Consider the following 24862-nt stretch of genomic DNA (forward strand, 5'->3'; position numbering starts at 1 on the left):
CTTGTTAGAAGTAATTTCACGTGCAGTCAGCTCTTTCAGTGCCGGTTTGCACATGAAGCCAACTTGGCTCCAAAGTCGTGTTTTTCCTCTCCGTCGCACAGCCTCATGCTAAGCTACATTGCCGTGGTTAGCACGCCACATATTTGCAGTCACCTTGTCTCGATGAGAAGGCGTTTCACCTCCATTTAGAGTAATCTCCCTCGGACCAAATGTTCCACTCCTGTAATAAGTAATTTTTTTGTTGCAAACGTATGTCCTGTCCTCTGTTATTATTTTAATATTTGTTTATGGAATGACTTTTGAACGTGCCGTCCCTCAGACAAGTAATGGGCTGTGACCTTGTGCCGTCAGTGGAGCCACACCGTAAACGTGATATTGCATCTCGTTTGTTGATTCTGACAAACTCTTCTGCCTGTCGTACGGCTGCTGATGTGGATGCAGAGGCAACAACCACAATTTCACGTTCAGGCGCTCGAGCCAGATAACCGCGTCCAGAAGCCAGCGGAGTGTATCGCTGTGATGACGCCTCCTTCGTATCTGTGGATGGGGGCATTGCGTCGTTACACGTTGTTGGACGGTCTGTTCTCGATGACCCACAGTCACACGCCACTCCTGGAGAGTTTTTAAGTTTCCATTTGCGCGTCGGGTATCCACGTCTGCTGCCATGATGCGGTTTAGAGTTGACCTCGCCTATTGACCCCAGCGGAGCTGAAAGTTCGAAGCAAAATGCACCGGCATTTCAAAAGCAGTTCTTTAATATAAGGGCGCCACAGTGACGAGATATTAACTACCTTGCCTGGTATACAGGAGGTCATGGGTTTGATCCCAACCCTGACTGCTGTATATTTGGAGTTTGCATGTCTCTCTCCCCCGGTGGTCACGTACATTTTTTCCGGGTGCTCCAGTTTTTCCCTCCACATCTCGAATCAACGTGCATTTAGACGATTCTGCTGCTGTACATTTCCACGTGATAAACCACACCGTTGAACTATCATTTGTGGCCAGTTCGCTTATGGAAAACAGCTACATAGCTCAGTGGGCATTACCTGGTCAAACACACATAGCTTAATCGGGAGGCCTGTACGCTCAGTTGTGTTTGCGGGGATGGCCAGTGCTCTGACTTGTTCGCTATTGAAAGTGGTGCGCCACATGGCTGCATCGTTGCTGTTTCTTACTCCAGTGGGCTGGATCCTGCAACGTGTGGCACATTGTCGCGTCTGCCGAGAGCCAATCCTGGGCAACGAAGGCATTCACCAAGCTGCCCTATAAAGAGATTTTTGTCCTGCTGCCCGCGATGCTAGGAGAGTTACTCCTCACGCTGGCGATTGCGCGTAACCAAAGCCTTCCCATTTGGCGTGGGAATAAATTGGGCAACCACCAAAATCCAGAACGGTGATGAGCGGCCACATGACTTAAACTCAGGGTCAGGTTGGGGATAACGATGCTGATGCGGTTACATTTTTCCCCTGCCTTGGCTGCAACCTCCATCATACCGCAAGTAGTGGGGCTGAAGTTAAAGGACGAATTTCAGTCACACGTGAGTGAGTGAACCTGTTTGACAGAAACGTCTGTCACTCAACAATTACAACAGCAAAGGAGGTCCGCTTCTACAAGTGTGTACCGCCTACCAGTGTCGTTGTATGGGCACAGAAACATGGTTCATGATGGTGTCTTTACATACAAACCCTGTGGATGCCTTGTGACGGACGCTTCGCGTTGACTCTCAGGAGCGTATCACAGACGCCGAAGTCCGTCTTTGAACGGCACGTCGGCCGGTGTCCGAAACAGAGCCTGCAGGTTTGCCGGCTTTCCGGAAACTTTGCCCGGGTTCATGATGTTGGCGGATCACACCAGAGATGGCAATCATCGACGGGCCTTCCTCGCTGTTGGAGGTGGCCCTAGGGGCATACCGAGGCTGATGTGGACTCGTGCGATTGAGGCCGATCTCGGACATCGTAATCTCAGCGGCCTGCATGCGGTGTCGACGGTCACTGCATGTCAGATGCGTGCTTTTGCGGCCTTCCAGAATGCTCTTCCTTCCGATGTTAGGAAGCCACTGGAGCTATGCACTTTTAAATTATATAGATTAAAAAAATTATCTTTAAAACTGATTATTGTATTTAGTTTGTTCCCCCCCCCTCACCACCAATTAGCAAGGTTGTCTATGTACGGTGCAAAATAAGTTCTACATACATAGGTAGCGTCAGGCGCAGGCCAGGGTTGCCTGGCGATGAGGAGTGCAATGCCCCAGCTGGGGCCTGCGTCTGCTTGATTTACTGAATGTTTGCTCATTGCCCATGTTAAACCAGGCACGTGACAGGAGGATGTGCAGATGCTTTGCAATGTATGAGACCCCGTTGCTTGCCGGATTGTGCATTTTTTTAAATCCTGCTGCAATCCTCCAGTGAATAAAGCCACTCGGATTTGGAACAGGCTTTTTACCAACGTGCCTCTTTTATGTAAAACAAATTGTAGTCTACATTTTTTACAGCAGACCTTGAAAAAGGAAATGCTGCCCAGGGCATGCTTTGTAAGGCATGTATTCTCTAGGATCTGAAATTTGTAAGTAAGGCAAATACATGTAGTTCTATACATTTATTATTCTGACACATACCTGATGGTTGTCGCTACCACCTGTGCTTCATCCCCATGGCTCCCGTCTCCACCACCTCCTCCTGCACCTCCTCTCCCGCAGCGGAGAACTGCTCCGGCTACCGCACGTGCGCCGGTTGCATGGAGCAGCCAGGCTGCGGCTGGTGCAACGATCCCAGCGACACGGGCAAGGGCCAGTGCATGGAGGGCTCAGCGACGGCTCCCGTCACCGTCAACGGCACGCGGGCCACGCTTAACACCAGCATGTGTCGGGAGGACCGTTCGTTCACCTGGAATTTCATCACCTGCCCAGGTAAATGGCGACAGCGATCGTCACGTAACCAATTGGCTACCGTTGGTATTAGCGCCGTTTTTTTTTTAATATTTATATTTATACTTATGCAGGGCAGGGCCATCATGATGGTGCTGTGTTTTTTGCAGACATATAGTCTGCTGGTAGGCAGCGATGCTACTCTGAGCAATGCCAATTGAGTACATTTCAGGAAACTTTCATATGAGGCAAATTGGGACCGTGGCACTGGCCAACGATGGCCTTCTTTCAAATGATGTTGGAGGATCTTTAACGTCCACTGTGGCGCAGGCGGGCGCCATATTTGCATCACCGTGGTGATGAAATAAGTTTAGTTTTATTTGTCCATTTTTATTTTTTTATTTGCTTATCTTTCCAATATTTTTCACTCCTATTGTGTTTTTGTATTGTTTGTTGTTGTGACATCCTGACCCCATGCTCCTACGGGACATCTGTGAAAAAAAGAGCTTTATTGCTCATCGGATTCCTCCAGTGTAACTAGATATTCAGATTCTGAGTAGTCAACGCGTGACCGCTTGGTTATGTCACACTGTAGCATTGTATACCGACCCATCAGCTGTTTGTAGTGCAAATTATTTTTTAATTGCCTGTCTTGATTTGTCCACCACAAGAGGCTCATGCGTGAGAATGTTTGGCCATTACATTTTTCGTGAGTATCTTTGTGCCGTCGGCTGGAGAAACGTTGCACGTAAGGGAGGAGATAGTTGAACTCTGCCCTGCACATATGTATCAATGGAACACCTGCTCCCCATCGCGCCTCCCGAAGGCTCTTAAGTTTTGACGGGTGAGTGGTCTCATGAGCTCCCCATTATCGCCGTGTTTCCGAGTAATCCACCAAACTTGTTCGCGAAGCAGCTGGATTAAAAGTGAATGCCCTCACAAAAGGGGAAAAAATAAACTAGTCGCCTTTTGTGTTGATTTAGTTTTTCGCGAATTTTTTTTTTATATATATCAAAATGGATCACGATTGCAGAAGTTGCCCAGCAGAGGGCACGGGGACCATTTGATACTGGGCCTTGGAAAGGTCGGTTGTTATGGAGCATTTGTGCAGTGGCCTGTGAGTCGGCATGCTGCACTATTAGCTCCTTGAAACAAAGTTAAATTCCCGGCCATGGCTTAAATCAGTGGCGAGTGATATTTGAAAGGGTCCTGGGCAGGCCCCTTTCTCCCCTTCATCTATCTGCACTCACCTGTGTGAAGTATGGTCAAATAACCCCCATGGCCTACACGGTGTGGGGAAGCCTTCATCCAGCAGTGGATTGACAAAGCGCTGTAATTTAGTGACGCTGTATAAATAAGTAGTTCAGATGATGAGAGGGATGACCGTTTGAGCTGTCGTACGTCAGTTCGGTTAAATGTGCGAGCCTGCTTGCACAGCAGCACTTTGTCACGTGCGGCAATCCATGCAAGCCAACAGTGTCGAAGCCCTCATGGGGATTCCACGCGTTGGTAAGGGCCTGGTGGTGATGTCACACGTTGCTAAATGACATTTCTTCTGCTGGAAATCACTGGAAATGGGCAGCATTCTTGTGACACAATCAATAACCCGACTTCATGGCAGGGTCCGGTACAAACATCTTGTGGGACCATACTCACATTGGCTTGTTACCAGTGTAGCTCACAGAAAATCTAATGGGAATTCCTCTAGTTTTGCACTCTCGGGGATGTGACCACCGCGATACAGTCGTGTCGGTTAAAAACGAGGTGCAAGCCTGATTAGAGAGCGCACTTTGTACCATGCCCTTCGTATTATTCAATCGAAAGGAACACATGCAGACAAAGCAGCATTCTCTATGGATTGGTCTCTGGATAGCAGGATATATTTTTTGGTGTATTCTGTGTCCACATTTCTGATTAATTATATCGAATGGATGATTTTGTCATTTTACTGGTTGCACTGGAAAACCAATAAAATACATTTATAGAAAAACATTTGGAGTACAATTGCTATTCTTCACGTGAGCCTTGTTTGTTGGTGATGATTTAAAATTACATTTTGGTTTTTCACTCTTGCCCAGAGATTTTAACGCTATCTCATTAGCTCTTAAAAAGATATCACGTTAAAACCTGTTTTGTTTTTGTATAAAAATATTACGTATGTAATCATATTACGTTTTAGAGTATTTGGGTGCAAAACATTTCCACGTGATAAGCCACTTCGTTGAGATTATCGTTTGTGGCCAGGTCACTTCTGAAAAAGAGCTATACAGTATAGCTCAGTGGGCTTTACCTCATGAAATAGAAATCGCTTGATAGTTTCATTTTAACAATGCAACGCCCATCAAAGTAATACTGTACTTAACAAATTACTTCAAATACTAAAACAAATAAACTGAAAATTTCCTCCGATAATTTATTGTCAAACCAATTTTTGTGAAATCATGGATGCTTTGTGTGGTCTGTGACATGTCTGCACAACAAACGTCCAACAGTGTATTCTATCTCCCACTGCCCACGTATCCCGATTGTTGTGTTGATTGAAAATTGTACAAAGAAAACATAATCTTGCACTTATCTTAACCACAATTCTCATCGGCACGCTTGCACAATGTGCATCCGATAGACATGAATATTGTTTAGAAACCTCAACCTTGGAGGCAATTAATAAGCAGGCCACGTGTTCATGTATATAAATTGCCAAGGCAATTGTACAATGTGAAAAATAAATAATATAATACGCCTCATTTAGGTTATTTTACATCCATTTGCGGTTCCATTTATACATTTTTCATAACATGTACACAATGTGCATAATGCGCCTGTAGGCATTCAACATGTGAGTATGGAAGACACGTGTTTTTCTTCACTGTGTGATGTTTCAAGATTACCATTTTAAATGAAGCCCATTGAATACAAAATAATAATTTAGCGCAGTGAAATGTAGGGAAAATGTATCGCGTCGCGGACTAAGCTCTGTGAATTTATTTACAGTTTCTGGATATCAAACTCCAACTACTTGGTAACGATTAACAACCACTGTATTGGAGTTCAGACTCTGTCGCCTCGACGGACCTGGTTTTCACCTGAGGACGGCTGCTTGCGTTGTGGCCGAAACGTCGTGAGAATAATTTTATTATGTTTTATTTTTATTATTTTATTACTTCCCTTCTACATGACTTTACCGAAAGAACCAAGAAGATGTATTGGAGTGTTTGTTAAACAAATGTGCCACATTTAGTACCTTCATGATTGTTCCGTTTTTTGGCATGTGGCATTGAAACGCCTTATTTTTCATGCGAATACCCCCCCCCCCCCCCCGTGTCTGAAGCTGAAGACTTTGGGTTTGCCCTTGTCCATTCACTCGAATGTATTATAACTTTTAATAACATCCGCACGACCCCTGTGGAGGCCCGTTGGAGGTTTATGCGGTGTAAAAATGAGTAGACATTATTGAGTGGGTGAGTGATGACAGAGTTGGTTTGTACCTAAATTTTGTATTTTATAGAGGAGCGAGATTTTATGGAGCGAAACATTTTTGTGATGGTTTTGAGATTGAATTTCCTTTTCAATTACGCTATTCATGTGGTTTTTTTCTACCCCCCCCCCCTCTTTTAGTTTGCCCGTCAGCCCTTTCGGTAATCGAACATCACGTATAAAATCCCCCCCCCCCTCCCGGGAGGTTACAAGCAAGCGGTGGTTGCGAGCGGAAATTCCCCACGAGAGAGGGTGGGGGACCTCCAGGAGTTTAGGAGGCCGCCGTGTTTGGCACTTGGGGATACCTATTACCAAAGCTAGAAAGTGTGCGGTGTATACAAAACCAATTCTTTTTTTGCTTTCATTCGTTTAGAAATTGGAATTTCGTAGTCTCTGCGCTCGTTTCATTCAGGTGGGGGTGGAGGGGGGAGTGCAAGGTTACAGTTTGGCAAGCGCCGTGCGATTGTTCGAGGGGGCGTTTATTGTCCTCAAAGTGCCTCTGCTATTTTTGCGTGCAAAATGTTATCACATTGCACGGCTACAAACATCACTCTTTTTTTATGGGATTCGATTGGCAATCTGAATGAGATACCAGGGTCCCAATCCGACGTGCATGCTCTATCCATTGCGTTGAAGTACACATGTAAAATTGTGAATTGCACAATGTCGGTCAGAATGGGGGGATAATGTGAAATTGAAAGTGACGTCGCAGGTAATGCCCATCTCGGCCTATCTCGAGTATTGATCCCTTTGACATATGTAGCAATTTAACAAAATCACAGATGACTACAAGTTAGCATCTCTGGCCATAAGACGTCCTTGGCTATATCTTCCGTAATTATTTGTGTATGACGCATTCTAATTGTATCGCGCGAGACTTGATGTATCTGCTTTTAAAAAATACTTTTAACGAAAACAATTCTCCAACAGCAATGCTGTGCAGCGCAAACCTTTTTTCAGTTCACAACAAGTCTTTATTACCGCATAAGAATAACGTAACAAATGCACGTATTTTTAAATGTGGCCATGTGTCTAAAGCTGTCGTGCATTCAACACCAATATACGGTGTGTTCCCTTAACTTATGTTGTCACACAGGTGTAGAGCATAATTGCGTAATTGCAAGCCTGGCACAATATAAACTGTTGCCGAAATGTAAGCGCACAGATGCGCTTGTCCACCGCAGCATTTACACACAAAAAAACAGGATAATGTGCTTTCCCCCATCAATGCGAATTAAACCCTTTGTGTGCCGCGTTGCTCATGCCAAAAGACACAAAGCATTTCCCCCACGTGTAAAGTTAACTATTAAATGTGCCGACATAGCCCCGAGAAAAAAACCAGGCCTCATCTTTGTGCTCTGAATTATGGATTAGAAATTACATTGCCCTTTTCTGATTAAGTGGTGAAATTGGTATTCCTTTCAGAATAGTGTCTTTTGTCCTGGGCTCGGCGGTTTTTTTTTCTTTGCATGTCCTGTCTGCAGTGGTCACGAGTTGTGTTTGACAGCGCACCTTTTCCATTGCAGAATTCATGTCAATGTGGATAGGATAATGTGCTTTGTTCCTCAGTGGTGGGCGGGGGGGCTTGTGCTCCGGTGGGGGGGATGGGGTGTAAGAATCTTTCCTGCATTGTTTCAACCGCCATGCCAGGAGATGGAATCGAATCGCGCTGAATGCCGGATTGCAAGTTGCGTGCCGCGAACCGTTACGCCACTGCGACAGCTCCCTCGACAATTCTTGGGGTGGAAGGATAATTCACGTACAGTGTATCTATTTAATATGTACATTATAGTCTCATTGTATCTCCAACATGAGCATAATAGAAGTTGTAATTGAAAAAGTGTCACTGTAATGGAAGTAATTACCTTTCCATGTAACAATCATTGCGTTCCTCCGCAATTGACCCCAAGTGTGCACCACTAACCGTATCAAAGTTTAATGAAACAAAACGTTAGTTGGGCCGTTTAATAGGCGAGTTAATTTCCAAAGTGTGCACGCGGCGTGTGCACATCAAAGTAATCCGTGAATGGCGTTGGCAGAAAATAAGGAGTAAACAACTAATGCATAAACTCAACGTCGTTTGCAAGTGCTGTGATTTGCATTGATGTAAACGTGCGTATGATATTTAAAAGTAAGAACGCACGAGTGCATAGATTCACCACCGTCATGTATTTATGACCATTGTAGAATTTTAATTAAAGCTGCAAAAAACAAGTAGTGTGTTAGAACTTTTACCTATTTACTAATCATACAAGCAGAACCTGCCCTGTATGATAACATAAGTCACAGTGAGAATACTCTTTGGTTCTTTCGGTAAAGTCACGTAGGTATAAAATAAAATAAATTAAATCACGACGGCGCAACACAGGCGTTCGTCATCGGGTGTGGTTGTCCCACCTGATGACGGTGTTGCGCCCGAAACGTCGTGATTTAATCTATTTTATTTTTTTATTTTCTACCTACGTGACTTTACCGAAAGAACCAAAGAGTATGGATCCCTGCAGTCACGAAAACTTCAAAACGAGATAAGTAACAGTGAGAATGTTTTCACCATGACATGTGGCTAACTGAACAAACTGGGTTGACTTGGACTGGAACTCTCATCAAAATATTTTGATGGCCTCTCCCATCTGCCATGTAATGTGGCCAGCGACCCAGCCAAGAGACATTGCAGCGTTCCTCTGAATATTGCTCAACGAAGCTGTGATGTTTAACAGAAAGAGAACATCATTATTAAAACCTGCAAAGTGATTTAAAATAGTTTTAATATTTCATGAGTTTATGCGTGCGGTCCTCGTTACCACCCACAACCGTAACCCCGTGTGACTCTGCACCACTGCTGGGACCGCACTTTTAAGAGAGATGCGCTTCCTGGCAAAGTACCTTTAATAGAAATAAGTAAATAAATACGTGGAACGTCGTCGGATGCTCAATATTCGTACAAATTCACCCCTCCATCCAAGCGATACGATACATTGTCCTGATTGAGGTTTGCAATTCTATTTAAGAGTCTGTTCTTTATTTGTCTCATTTGTACCGTCTGTATTGTGTCTTTTTGTTCATATTTAATGTGCATGGGTTTGTTTAAAAGCATTCGTGGAAGGCATCCGTAGTCGGTAATCGAGGACGATGACTGAGCGGTAGCCGAGTACAGGAGGAATGCGCACTCGGTGTATTTTTTTACATCACGGCACCGTGTGAGGTGGCCGGCAGCATTGGGAAGCCGTCATCCAGCGGTGGATGGATTATGGCTGATGATGGTCATGACCACGAAAAGGTGTTAGTTATATTAAATGTGCATTGTAAACGTAATCGCTTCTTCTCGGCTGACTGATGCTTATTGAAAAACCGGTGAGGTTTGCTGTGGAAGCTGTGAAATAAATAAATAAGTTTGAAGAATAACTGAATTATTGACAAATGGCTGTGCTGTTAATGTATTAGGTTAGGGTTAAGGCATGACATTAGAGGAATGCTGAGTGCTCTATTTGGGCTCTGATGCAGGACAATGATAGGGATCAGCCATTAGCCTTCCATGTGTACCAGGGAGAATTATATTTAAATGTCTCTTCAAAACCATTATGTGTGCGCGTTTGATAATGCCACTGCAAAGTATTTCATGGCGTCTAAAGTTTTAAACAAAGAGAGAGCGTATGCATTATTAAGCTAGTGCATTAATGTTGAATATATTTTAAAGGCATTAGTTTCTTGTGTGAAGTATTATAGCATGATTAACAACTGCTCTGGGATGTGTTGTTTGCAGAATGGGTGTGTGCCCTCTCAACTGGACACATTGCAGTTAATTTAAATAATATGTCTTAATAAATACATTCATCATCAAGTAAAATACGAGATGGAAGAGTACCCCGATCACAATATAAAGTAATACGAGCAGTGAACAAGCGAATGTTACCGTTTGGCCGCCGTATTTTTTATTGACACTCGACACCAGCTCTTCATGGACGTACATTGAACGTCTTTCGCACCGTACGTAGCTGAACGCGCTAATCGGAGGTGCGAAATCTCATCGAGAGACAACTGCGCGGAGCGCCAATCTGTGGGGGGTTTACTTCATCGATGAGAGCGTCGCAGTGGCGATGTTTACGCACGGCAATAGGTACTCATTTGAGGCTGAGTCGACCTAGGGGAGGCCAAGGACCGGTTCAGATAATCGTCACTGGCAGGAATCGCAGTGCGCCAACCACTACTCATCCGCTCGTTTAGAAGAACGCATGTGACCACGAACAATGTCCACCCGTGTGTACATATCCTTCTCTCTGCTAATCTTTCTTTAACTCATGCGAATTGCCTCTTCTCAACTTATCGCATTGTTGATTTTTTTGGCAACGTTGAAATTGTGCTGTCGTAACAGCCAGAAGTCTTGAACTCTGGCAACAATGGTTCCGTCCCAACAATGTTCTGCATTCACAGAGAGAGTGAGTGAGAGATGTTGCCACCGCCGCTGCTGCTGCTGCTGCTGTGACATTACAAACCATTCTTTCCTCCTGCCCCCCTTCCCCGCAGACTGCCAGTGCAACGGACACAGCACGTGCGTCAACGCGACGGTGTGCGAGCATTGCAGCGACCTCACCATGGGCAAGCACTGTGAGACCTGCTCGCCCGGATACTACGGGGACCCCACCAACGGCGGCTCCTGCCAAGGTAACTGGGTGGCTCCGTTCACGCTGACAGAAAAGGCTTCTACTCCAGAGTCCCTCGGGAGGGCTCCCTTTGGCCTACTCGTCCACGCTGGCGAGACGTCTCGGGCGAGGTGGGATTATACCCACACTTTACCCCACCACACGCGACCCTGCCAGTCGACTCTGTTGTACCAATTTACACCGCTCGCTGGAGAGAGGCGGTGGGAGGGAGGGATTGAAGAAACTTTCCCCATTGTTACAAAAGCCGCGATGGGAGATGGAATCGAACTAGGGACCTCGGAATCGGAAGTGCAGCGTGCGAACCGTTTTGTTGTCCTTCCCCCTGCACCTCCGATTAGTACGGTTGGCTATGTACGGTGTGAACGAAGTTCAACATACATACATACATAGACAATAAATTACTTTATTTGTCTATCGCGCTCTCTCTCTCTCTGTGGAGTGCTGGCTCAGGCACCGCAGTGGCGAGATGTTTACTCCCTCGCCTGGTACACAGAAGGTCGTGATTTCGATACCAACCCTGACGCCTGCATATTTGGAGTTTGCATGTTCTGCCCGTGGTCGCGTGGATTTTTCTCCGGGTCCTCCGGATTTCCTTCCACATTTTGAAATACGCGTTTCCAGTATTTGACTGGTGCTATAAATTTCCACGTGATGAGCCACTTTGTTGAGACATTATTTGTGGCCTGGTTGCTTCTTGTATAGCTCAGTTGGGCCTTACTTGGTAAAATAAAAAAAACGTAGTTTTTAGTTTGGTTTGCCACGGTGCTGCATGATGACTCTGTCGTGGTGGAGCTGCGTGCGACTCCAGCTAGCAGGAGCTCTCTGGTCTCGTTTCCTTCGTCCCGCTCTCTCTCTGCGCAGACGCCCTGTTCGCGCTTGGGATCCTCCTCCTGAGATTGTGAATTGTAATGTCGTTGTGCGTTCCACTGGAACACATCAGTGGCACCTTTAGACAACTATATATTCATAAAAATTTACTGGGTGTGCTGATTGTCGGGCATACTTTGCGAGGCCATTACCCTGTGGCGCACTCGCGAAAGCAGAACGGTGTTGAAAACAGAAGCCAACGTTTTTCAAGAAGGGCAGATGCTCATGGACAGAAACACGCAAGGATGCAGCACAGGTCAATGATCTAAGCTGGCAAACCCTTTTGAACGAGCTCGTGAGCTGCTCGCTGGACTAACACGAATACAGGAACCTAAACTTGGTTTTGACACTTTACTTTGATAGCTATTATATAATATTCCCGTATATATGATTTAAGTTGAATGCAAAGTAGAAACTGCTTGGGCATGCGGTGGCTGAGTATACATGCTAAATATCCTAGCCAACGCAGCCTTGCTGGCCGGAGGATTTCCCTGATGGGAATGTGTTCAGATCATTAAATGATTTGTGAGCTCCTTACACAATCCAGCCTGGTTAAAATCAGGATGGATCGTAGGTAGGGCCAGCCCAAATGTTTCTAACTGGCGCAGATGTTCTTTTTGAGGGCTCCACGTCGCGCGAGCATAGAAAAGGGAGGGGGCATAACTGTGGCCGAACAGACCCACAAAAAGACGAAGATACGCTTACCAGATGAGATTTTCTCTACCATACAGGGGGAATCGTTTTTTAAATCCTGAAAATACGGATGTCAAAATTAGTGCATTTCGACTAATATTTAAGTAAGTCTCAGCAGTGAATGCCTTTTGATTGGTTTGCAAATCCTCACTTATTGGCATGGTTTCACGTAACAATGTATGCTTTTAATACATTTTCCATCTATGTGTGTCCTTATATGTGCACAAAAGATTTAATTGCAAGGTGAAATCTGAAAGAGAAAATTAGATACTATGCTCAAAGTTTTGGCAAAAGAGACCAATAATGCACAATGTAATGATATTTGTACACAAAGTAAGTCACTGTTGACAGTGCGACTTTGGGAATATAAAATCAGGAGCAAATAACATTGCCTAAACATTGTGGTTGTACCCAAGCTCTGTAATCATATCCAAAGTATAACTCGTACAAATATATACCGTTTGTAAACCAGTTTATATATGCAAATGAAAGGCTCCGTGGTTGATATGTGTAGGCTATATTTTCAGTAGTTGATATGTGTAGGCTATATTTTCAGTAGTACGCATTGCGCGTTGCTTGTTTATATAGAATGCACACACTCCCAAGCAACCTTCTTTTGCAAGTTGTAGTAGTCTCCTGGGGAAAGGAAAAAAAACCGAGTTTTGGCGCCTTAAAGTTCAGCGGATGCAGATGATGCTGTAAAGTTAATGATGGGACTTAGTGCTCTCCGGTGTGTGCAGAGGACATTCGCGCTGAAAATGTCAACGTATTCACGGCCTGTTTTGAAAGGCTGCCCTTTCAAAGTTGTAACTTGGTTACTTCGGGCCCAGCAGAAGAGTGCATGTGTGAATGCAAAAAAAAACACACTCGTCGCGTTAATTTTTCGAGTTAAACATTTACTCTAAATCCCCTGTCAAATTTGGTTGTTAATTAGTTTTCAGTTTGACGGTGCTGTGTCCACGCGCTGGTGTGCTGCTTGTGGCACGTGATATTATCTCGAGGTTTAGGCCTACGGTGAAGATGCGGACACGGTAATCGCGTGTGGATTTTGCTTAACCAGACATGCGTGTTTTGGGTGCTTTGCGGGCTTGCATTGCCGAAGTTTCATTACGTGAGTTAAGACACCGGGATCCAACAAGCTCATGTTTTTTTTTATTAAAGCATGTCTGGTTGGCTAAGCTGTGGAATAGAAAGCTAGACTCAAAATAATAAAATTCCAAGTTCAAATCCTGGTTGCGTGGGCGGGTTCAGCTCATCATTCCACTTAAGTTTTGAAAATTACTACCACTGTGGAAAAACAAGATTGGTTGTTCAGCGGAGAGACTGGCGCTCACCCATCGGAATTCAGAATGTCCGCGATAGATTCAGGACTGCCACAAAATATTGCATTTGAGCCGCTTTACATTTGGTGTTGTTTTAGTTCAATTGTTTTGGTGTTGGTGCTACTTTCCATTTGAACACCATCTCCAGTAGCAGTCCTTAATGATCTGCCTAAAGATTAACGTTTTAAATCAATGCATAGCTCTCTCGCTATGACATTCGTCACTGTTAAACTAAAATACTGTTGAGCGCTTACGTGCACCTCACTTTTTCGTATTACACTTGCATTGTTTTGACTCACGTGCGTTACGTTTAGACTGTCAAACATCTTGTTTATCAGTTTTGGAATGTTGTCTTGGTTTTGCTGTTGTGCACACGCACGACGGATCCCCCTTGTAAAATAGCCAGGGAACTGGCTAAACGGGACCTTCCCTGTAACAAATAAACTTAAACAAACAGAAACTGAACGGAACCTGATACACTTTCCAATATCCCACAAGACATAATAAAATAAACACTTATCTTAGTAGGACAGAAAGAGGAACACGCAAATCAAAGACAAAAAATTGATTGTTTAGGAAGGTAAGTGGGTTTGGTGTGGGACATGTCGCTAGAAGAAATAATTCCGACGGGATAAAACTGGTGACATAATGGCAGCCACAGGAGACAAAGTACATTGAGAGGGTTTACCAACCACAGAGATGAGATTAGCACGTCAAGACGTGAGATGGATCGTGGCATCACAGAACCTTGAGGGATCTCAATATTGCAGGGAGGCCTTTGTCCAGCGGTGAATAGATAGTGGCTGACGATGATGGTGGTGGTCATGGTTAAAGTACTGGGTTATGATCCCCTTGCGTGCTTCCTTTCATTTATCTCAGGCCTAAAAATGAAGTGGGCAGGCACGGGGCTGGCAACACCACCCCGTGCTGTGCTAAATAATAACATTCTACACAATCGCCTGCATTCTCTCGTAAGGTGACATTTTGCATCATTGTGTGACTTATTTATGACGTGCAATGTAGACATCCAAACTTGAAAATGTAATATTCATAGTTCACAGTTGTTTTGTTTCTCGAGCATATCTGACTGGCAGTGCAAGGCCTAAGGCACACTAAGCCAGATGGTGTTTCAGCATTTTAAAAGCTATTGACTGGCGGGGACTTCATTTTGTAAACAAATAATGTGATTAGCACAAAAGATCAATTAATGCACTGCTCAATGTAATTGGCAAAATGTGTAAGTGCAAAAAATCTTTCCACCAATTTTTTTTTCTCCCAGTTGCTTTGTAATGTGTTAGATTAAATGAGTCAATATACTGCAGAATATTCAACACCTTCAATCAATACATTTTCCTTTCTGTGTTACTTGGCCGAACTGTAGCAAATCAAAAGCTTCTGAACTCGCATAAACCCTCCTTATAGTTTGCACAATATTATTTTGAACTACACCGACTCAAGCCACATTGACACAGTATGTCAAGCTAATGGTCACGTGCAATGTTTACAATAAATCACTGCTGTATCTATCTCTGCGACAACGAGTAAGATTGTGGTGGCTTGCGATCAGAAGGTTGCGAGTTGCATTTTTGATTGGATCGATTCAGCCCATCATCTTTCTGGGGTTGATAAAATTGGCACCACTTTGTGGAGAAGTCAACAATTGTTTTCCCTATTGACATACTCACCCCCAGCATAGGAATTATGTAATTTCCACCACTGGCTCTTTTAGGGGCTCTAAACAGTAAATGAGTGTCATCCCCGTTGTCAACTGAACGGGGGAAGCCACGTGGGTGCCCTTCACAAGTCCGCGTGACCAAGGGAACGACCCCAGGACCAGATGGTACGATCCCTGTCAGGGCTGATGTTGGAGGTCACGTGTCTACTGTGCAGCAGCTGGGGGGTGGGGAGGGTTGGCAGAGGTGAGAAAGCCTTCGCGAGGTGTGGTGGCGTCAGCGACTTTGGCCATGATATTTTCATCTTGAACAACGCAACATGTTCATGGAGCGCATTTTGTACCGGTCGAATTCATCACGCATACAGTGCATGGACTTTGGTGACTTGAACTGGAAACAGAACTGTCGGGTATAAATGTGTACATTGTTGAACTCATTGAGTTTAGGAGAAACTGAAGAGAGTTCCGTGTCATGTCTTGCTCGAGGTAAACTTATCCGGCAGTAATTATTGAGGAATATGATTCGAGGTCTGTACAGGAATGCTATCATGTGTTAGATAGAGTTGCCCAGATCAAATAAATGCTTTGAAATGGTTACAAGTTAAATGTAATTCAAATGTAACATTCAACAACAGTCCAGTGGCTCTAGATTTGAAGCTTTCGTGACTGCAAGGATTCATACTCTTAGGTTTTTTCAGTAAAGTCACGTAGGTAAAAATAAATAATAAAAATAATAATAGAAACAAAATAACAATATAATAAAATAATAGTATATAAATTATTATTATTGCATTTTTATTATTATTTCTATTATTTGTATTATTTATTTTTACCTACGTGACTTTACCGAAAAAACTTTAGAGTTTGAGTCCAGTGGCTGTTGAGTTTTCCATCACAAAAAAGTCGACCAAATGTGTGAACAAATTGACCAACTTTTAAGTGAGGAGAAAACACACACGGCAACATTGAAATGAAAGAAGAATTCGGTGCAAAGTTACGTAAGAGGAGCAGTGATGAGAGGATGATCGGTAAATTTGGCATCGGAGAAACGAGAGCGAATGAGAGTGTCTGCCGGAGTACATCGCCAGCCGGGGACATGGAAGTGATGACCACCTTTTGGATATGCAGGAGATTGAATGGAGAAATTCGAAATGAAATTGACTTAACATCCAATCCATGTCTCTGTCCTCGGCAAATTCATGATCATGGGCTGGTGCGATGCAAGTTAGACTGTGCAACGTTTCTCAAGAGACGACACAGTTAATTACAGCCAAAAACAAAGACTGTCGTCATCAAAATATGTACGCTAGTTGAGGAGGAGGTAGGAGAAGCAAAATTATTCCAGGCTTCAAATGGTCAGTTGGGAAAACATGATGATACCGCTTTAAATCATTCAGTTACGGGTACGTACTTGGATTATTTGTGTTGGAAGTGTCGGGAGTGAGGAGAAAAGTAAAAACAATCTCTTGAGAAGTAAAATTAAATGAATGTCACCACCATAAATAATGAAAACGCCAGCAATGTCGAAGACAGTGCAGTGATATTCTATGGTTCTTTCGGTAAAGTCACGTAGAGAGAAAAAGTAATAATATAAAATAATGTGATTAAAAAAAATATCACGACGTTTCGATCGCAACACAAGCAGTCGTCATCAGGAACAGGGAGGTGTAGGGGGGACAGTGTAGTGAGTATGGAGAGGGGGGTTGGCGGGGGGGGACAAGTGGACTGAAACCATGAGGAGCTTTTTTTTCGATTTAAAGCTTTCGTGACTGCAGGGATTCATCTTCTTGGTTCTTTCGGTAAAGTCACGTGACTTTACCGAAAGAACCAAGAAGACATGAGGAGCTTGTCGGAGAGATTGAGAGGTATGTAAAAAGGGATGACAGTGCCACGCAGAAAGCTGGACCAATACCCAGAACTCTGTGAAACCCATCAGGATAATATAGCGCGGCACAAAAATCACAGACGGTGTCCTAACTCGCGATGGGAGCGTGAAAGCGACCAAGAAATGAGGGCGCAGAGAAAAGTCTCCCCGAGGGCATTGAGATCGGCTCCGCGGGGCGAGAGTGAGAGATGGGTCGTAGTGTCGCCTGAGGGGGGGGGTGGGGGACGTATGCCATGGCGACAGCTTTGGGGAGGGCATCATCCGACAGAGAATTGATCGTGGATGATGATGATGAAGAAATTGGTGAAATCATCATATTCACAATTCTGCTGTGACCGCCGCTACATAATTGTCATTCAACAAACACAGCTGTGGAATCCAGAACGCCTCTCCCGAAGTCTGCATGCTGCCACGTGCGTTGGATTAAACATTTTTGGCAACCGTGTTGCTGACAGTACGCTTCCCCAGATAGCTTCTCTAACGGGGGGGTGGGGGTGGTGGGGGGGGGGCGTCATTGCGTGAGTTTTCTCACCAGATTGGAGCGCACGCTTCGTGGAAATTATTTGCTTAATTCATTTGTACACATTGACTGCGTGCTGAGGCGCTGAGGCCGGGTCGCTGCAGGTCTCATGGTCACTGCATCGCGCGCCAAGTCCGGCACCCCATCGTGCCGCGCTTTCAGATGCGCTTCTGCGGCCGTCTGGAACGCTCTTCGGACATTAGGAAGCCGCTGGAGCTATGCACTTTCAAATCCGGATTGAAATCTCATTTCTTTCGAACGACTTTTTGCGTTTGGTTTGTTGTCCTTCCCCTCGCACCTCCGATGAACACGGTTGGCTATGTATGGTGCCAAAGAAGTTCAACATACATCACTGTACATGGTCATACACCCCTCTCTGGACCTCGTGAACAAATCTCGAGGCCAGGCTTTTCGGAAGTGGCTGTTGAGGCTGCCAGCGCTTGGACACTTGGCAGCAGCCAGGGGAACTGGTGAGCAAGTGAATGAGCTGACAATGGCAAATCGCTGAATGAATAATTGGATTAGTGTGAGTAACGAACACATTCTAACTAACCTTGGGGCTTAAGCTGCTGTTTTGTCACAGGTGTTGATTTTTCAATATCAATCTTGTTAAATTAGCAATCTCTCTCCCAATTTTCACATTTCAAGGTGGGGTTCAAATTTGTTTCTTTGATGGATGGGTGTCGCAACACGTCTGGTTATATTTATGCTTGGTTTACCTTTGCTGGGTTGCTTACAAATACGCACGTGTGCGCGTGGTTTTTTCTGCGCTACAAACCCAACGGCCCACGTTGGATTCCCGCGCTCGCCACCAATAACAGTGGAGAAAATCTGAACTGGTCCTGGGCCTCTCCGAGGCCTACTCAGCCTGAAATGAGTACCTGGTGCGGTGTGTAAACGTCAGCACCGAGGAGACAAAGGTGACCGGGTGTGGTACTGGCCACCTACCCCCTCGTGCGCCGTGCCGGCCTTCATAGGTGCCCCCCCTACGGCACTTGCCCTAACGAGGCTATCTAGAGATCCTTGTCTTTGTTTTCTATGCAGTATACCTCTTAAAATAAAGGTATTCCAATATAATTACGTCCTCTTGGTTGTTAATCTTCTCTTAATGCATGTTAATATATACCTAGTGTACCTGCAGTGCTGTGTAAATTCTGATTTTCATGGTCCTTATTTGCTATTGGTGAATCGGATTAGAGATTAACAATAGAATGGGGACCATTATACGATACATTTGAATCCAGCATGGGTGTACAGGGTGTATAAAGTTACGGGAAGGACTGATACAATCCAACAAGTACATACGTTTGTGAATTAAAAGACAATTGCACAAGGCAAACAACTGGAATTGGGTTTGTCAGTCCGTAGTCGCACATTAGCGTATGTTAGTCTCTCAAACCTTGAAGAGGACAACCCGGCGATGATGCATTACGCAGTAGAATGTTTCTCACTCTTCTTCTAAAAGGTGAATAATTTCCGCCGCTGTTCAGCTGAAGTGATTCCAAAGCGGAGTATATTTGGAGCTCCGAACTGCGGGGCAGCGATGTAAAAAATAAAGACGTTGCTGGGGAGCCAGTGGCCAAGGCACGTGCTCCACCTTAACAGGGGAACGGCTCGTCGCAATCGCCAGTTCAAATCCTGGTCGTCGGAAGATTTCACCCTGAGGTTTTCATTTTATTTCTTGTCCCGTATCGTTTACTTGACTCAGATGGCCACCGTGTGGAACCCTGTTCGCACAACAGCCAGCGAAGTTCACCATGGTTTCGTTGTGTGATGCCCTGAATCATTCCCCTCTCTCTTTTTGGCTTGTTATCGTGAGTTATTTCTCTTTGAAAAATGTGCTCCTCTTCACGTCCGCGTTTTTGTTTTGTCACACGTGTTTTGTCACGCGTGTTTTAAAGTTGTTTTGGGATTCTGTACCTAGGTACGCGAAATGGAAATGATTATCTTTTTCTTAGCCTACTGCATTTTGAGTTTTTGCTGTTGGTCACAAGATGTGAATACAGGGCTTTTATTTGTGGATTCCGCAATTGATTTCCAACGTAATTACACGGTGATAAAACGTAATTTTCAAACATATATTTTTCCCAGCCCTGTCACCACAGTACATTTATTTCGAGTCGAAGGCGTGCGATTGTGAAATACCCTTGGCACAATTGGTCACAGCTTTCTCTACAGCGGTGCAATTCAGCTGCCGGTGAATTAGGCTCTGAATAGGAGATTCCTTTTGAAAACAGATCACATATATACGGTGCATACTTAGAGGTTATACTATTTAAGTCGGTTATTATTATTATTATTATTATTAAACCGCTTTGGTGTTCCAAGGAAAATAATCCTATGGTTCCAGCAGGTGTTTTTGCATTTGCATCGGACTTCTCACGTGCTGAATATTAAGGTGTAGAGAAGATGGTCCCGTCGCTGGGTTCTTGCGCTCCGCTCCCGATGTAAACATGGTGGCGGCAGTGCAGACACTCTGACACCAGTTGTAGAGAAGTTCCGACGGACTCACTCGGAGACGGAGGTAAGTTAAGGTCTTTGCCAGGGTTTATTAAAGCTTATCAATATTACACATGGTACACAACTCCCAGGGGATAGGGGTCCTACTCTGAGTCCGGGTCCCTGCCGGCTAGCTCCGGTTTCTCTCTCTCTCGTGTCGGATCGTGGACTCTGCCGACTCCACCGAGCGGAGAGAGAAGCACCTCTACGGCTACCACCGGCTTCTCCCCAGACTCCCTATTCGATCCCTCTCTCTACCCACTGGTTCCCTCTTCACCCTGCTCACTCTACCCGTTCCCACAGTGACCCCGCTTACGTCACGGGGTATCCCTTAAGTACCCCAGGAGACGTGACGTCATCGCACTGAACGGCACACCTGACGTCACGTCCTCTTTTTAAATCCTTTATATTAAGTTTGCGTGCTTGCTTGCTTGCTCGCGTGCTTGCTTGCTTGCTTAGGACCGTGCAAATCTTTCGGTCGTTTTTTAACCCACTTCCCGTGATCCAATCGAGCTGACATTTTCCACACAGACTCGTTGTGCCAGACAATTATTGTTCGTGAAAAAAAATTCCCAAAATGTTACACTTTTTAGGCAAAAAAAAATTATTTTACATATATTCAAATAGAACGCATTCATGGCTTTGGCTGAACGTCAGAGTGTAAGAGCCCAGAGCGTAACCCCTCCACAGGCCGTGGCGGAGTAGCGCAGTTGGTAGCGCCCTCGCTTCCCATGCCAAAGGTCGCGGGATCGATCCCCGCGTCCTCCACAGGCGAATATATTTTTTAATCCTTTATATTAAGTTCGCTGCCACGCATATAAAGGATTTATAGTGAAAAACTTTGTTTTTACGGGTTATACTTATTACTCCTCTACAAAGGTATAAAGGTGCGCAGCCCTGCAATTGCTTGCTCATGCCACTGCTGGCTTCACGACCTCCACTGAAATGCATCTCTTTGTGTCTGCATAAAATATAGGCCGTTAGTTGCTCAATTTACAATCGCATTCCTGTTGCTTAAGTGCACAAATATGTGATTTCGTCCTCCCAAATATCCAGGCCAGTGACTGCAGAATACGGTGTTGCTCAAATATCGTACGAAGAAAGAAAGTAATCTCTAGCGACCACGGCGATGAGTGAATGTACTTTAATTCATTGACTTCACAGCATATCGCAGCATGTCATGGGGTTGATGAGGTTGATGAGGTTGAATACATGAGCTCAAGAATCCCTAAATTTGGAGACGCACACACCCAACCCACTCCACCACCCATTGAGGAAATGGAATTTTATGGGCATACATAGAATTGATAATGTTAAGACTGAGATAATAGATGTTACACTTACATTCATCTCATGCCTATTGTCAGTAAATGCCTCCTTCAAAAATGTCCTTGTAGAAGAACATGGCGCTTATGTAATGCCCTATATGGTAATTTCTGTAAATATATATATTTTAAACATTGCCATTGTATTTTGTTACATAAACACAACATTGGTACAAAATATACTTTTTTGATAGGTACAGATGCCAATGTCTCAACTTTTACCTATCATACACCACCTAATAGCCTCAACATTGAGGTATCAAATGTTTTTTCGCTTTCCACGGGAATGTCACTCTGCCTAAGTTGGTTTAACGTAATGAAAAGTAAAAAAAGGGGCCATCAGCTCAATTGATGAGGTTTAATTGGCCTTGTCTTTCAAGTTTATGGGTTTCATTGATTTCAGGCTCTTGTTTGCCCATATTAGGCCAAGATTGAACCGTTTGTAATGAGTTGTACCCGTGTCAATGTAATTGCGCCCTTATACGCAATATCGTCAAAGATGGCGAGGTGCGTGCGTAAAAAAAAAACCCATCGACCGCCCACCCAGTATCGAGGTATCAAACACGCCACACACGGCCCACGTTCGTCGAGAAATGCATCGACCGCTCCTTCTTGATGCGCGAAAAACTGATCGATACAAAATGGATTAACACAAAATGCGGGATTAGCCGCATAGGAAAATCTCAATCTCGGCGGTAATCTCGGTAGCACGCCAGATGCAATTTGGCCCCCATCTGCACAACAAATACCACCGCTGTCCCGCTTTGTTTTTTGTTCGGCTTGCGCCGGACACCGTGGCCCCCCTTTGCGCGGACGCTGCACAGGTGGGGCGGGCGGGCAGGCGGGCGGGTCCATCTGTGTGGCCCGATCAAACGTGGCTCGACACAGTTGGGTGCTTCTCCCACAGCTGTCCCAACCCCCACTCCGTTGTGTTCACTTCCCTGACTTCAAAGGCCTTCTTGGTTTGCCGGTTTAATCTTGACAGCGGCCAGTGGTGCGCATTACGGAATAGAGAGAATACATTAAATAAATGCGAATGCCGCCGCTGAGTGCTTTGACAATTAAAAGGACAATTTGTAGTGCTGACAAACACGATGTGGTTACAGAGGTGTTGATAATTGGGCTTAAGTAAGAATGTGCGTTTGGCTACTTACAAATGTAAAAGATTCACATGTTTGTGTACATTGTTGGTCAAATTACATGAATAACAGCAAATTCCGTGATACTACTATTAGTGCTTCTCCTACGGGTGACAACCATTTACATCTTTAGAAATGGAAATGTTTTACCCGAATCCACAGTTTCGTGACAATAATTATGTTGGAGTGAGTTTGCATTGCACACTAGAATTCCAGAACCAGTGCATTTCTGTTGCCATCATAATCGCGAGCAGCCAATTTGAATATCTCATTCTCACAACCTTTGCGAACACACCTCGTCCATTTCTCACGACTCTTTAAAGCAAATGACGAATTCAGAAAAAACCATGCCTGCTTTTCAAAATGTCATTCAAATTTTTTTTTTTTATTGTACGGAATTAAAGAGAATAAGTGAGCGGTGCACGCAAAACGCTCTCCTTCACGACGATCAATCGCGACGGTTCGGCGACATCAGCTAGGGGGCACTGCACGTCTGTCTCTTCCACAGCTTTTCTGTTTGCACCGTGAAGATCTCTGGGAGTCCTTTTGACGGCTTTAAAATTACACGTCGCGTTTATACATGAAGAGTGCCTCTTTTTAAGCGAGCAGTAATGATTAGGTGGGGGAGCTGGGAGGCTTTGACTCATAATGCAGTTTCTGGAACAGGTTTTTTGAGCAAACTTGTACTTTTCATCAGGATTGAATTCCCCGGTGTAATGAACAGGGAGTGGCCGACACCTTGTCACGACATTCCGTCACTGGATCATTCCCGAGGGCGCGTAATGTTTAATTAAGCACCTGCCTAGCACCGCCGCTCTTGCATTTTGACGGCGGTGCCTCGGTTTGAATGTTCACGAGAAATATAGAACGAGGTGTTAAGATTTTTGATGATGAACTAATCTTAGCGTTTTTATCTTCTGTGTAATTACAACAGAGCAAAGTGCAACTGGCTTGCCACTAGCAAGGTGTCAAAAAGCAGGTTGATTGCAATGTTCAGTATTTTTTTTATTCCCCCGTTTTAATGTAATATTTCTATGTAAGTTACATGAACACTGCACAATTGCATTTGAGCTGGCGTTCATGACATTGACATGTATACGCATCTGTTTGATTATCACTTGTGGTTGTTTACCGAAGGGCGACCCTTCCAATCAAGAAGGAAAAGCGAGGCAAAAATATATTAGTATTGTTACGTGTATTATCGCTGTTAATATGTAAATGTGGATAGCAGACTTTTGTTTTAATATAGTATGCAAAATAGAAAAAAAACTATCGACATAATTAGCAGGATGAAGAAAAATATAATAACGTTTCCATCGCATTATTAACAAAGCAATTTAATAACAGAAGCATGACATTCAGCCAAGCGTGTGCCACTCTTTGCATAGGGATGGGACGGATGCTGATTAATGCTGTGCACGTGCGTTGTTTTCTTATGTGTGTGCCTGTGTTGTGCGTGTGTGGCCCACTCAGGGTGCAAATGCAACCACCATGCCACGGACTGCAACGCGCAAACGGGCAAATGCTACTGCACCACCAAAGGCATAAAGGGAGACCAATGCCAGCTGTAAGTACTCACATCTACCCCCTGTTCCCTTCCCAGTGTTGTGCTCATTATACGTGCTGTTTGGTCACCACCGCCAAATTAATCACGTTTGGGAAAGAAAAAAACTTCTTTAAACAGAATTCTGTACAGTTGTACCAGTTGGGCAGTCTCAGGCATGTTTTGTATTCTGGATGCGATTCTATTTTTTTAATTCTATTTTTTCTGCTGATGGTTTTGAATAGGTCCTGCACACATCGGCAGCAAGCGATTTAGAACAAAACAAGCAAAATGTTTTATTGAATGTCCTCTGCTTTCGCGTGCTTTGATGTCGGCAAAGCCGTGATTAATGAAACTCCTTTGATGGCCATCTGGATGTTGCGGAGGGACCCCGCCACGGAC

General features: G+C 44.5%; 1 protein-coding gene across 3 annotated transcripts in view; it reads left to right on the top strand.

The window, feature by feature from the left end:
- ATRN (attractin) overlaps window positions 1-24862 on the top strand; it is a 298845-nt gene that overhangs the window by 123611 nt on the left and 150372 nt on the right. For all 3 annotated transcript variants that reach the window (XM_078599563.1, XM_078599565.1, XM_078599564.1), the window contains exons 18-20: window positions 2696-2905; window positions 10859-10996; window positions 24391-24484. In XM_078599563.1, coding sequence (XP_078455689.1) covers window positions 2696-2905; window positions 10859-10996; window positions 24391-24484 — 442 coding nt within the window. The remainder of the gene's footprint in view (window positions 1-2695; window positions 2906-10858; window positions 10997-24390; window positions 24485-24862) is intronic.

This window comes from Lampetra planeri, chromosome 12 (genome assembly GCF_965212315.1).
Source record: "Lampetra planeri chromosome 12, kcLamPlan1.2.h2, whole genome shotgun sequence".
In the NCBI taxonomy this organism is placed as follows: Eukaryota; Metazoa; Chordata; class Hyperoartia; order Petromyzontiformes; family Petromyzontidae; genus Lampetra; species Lampetra planeri.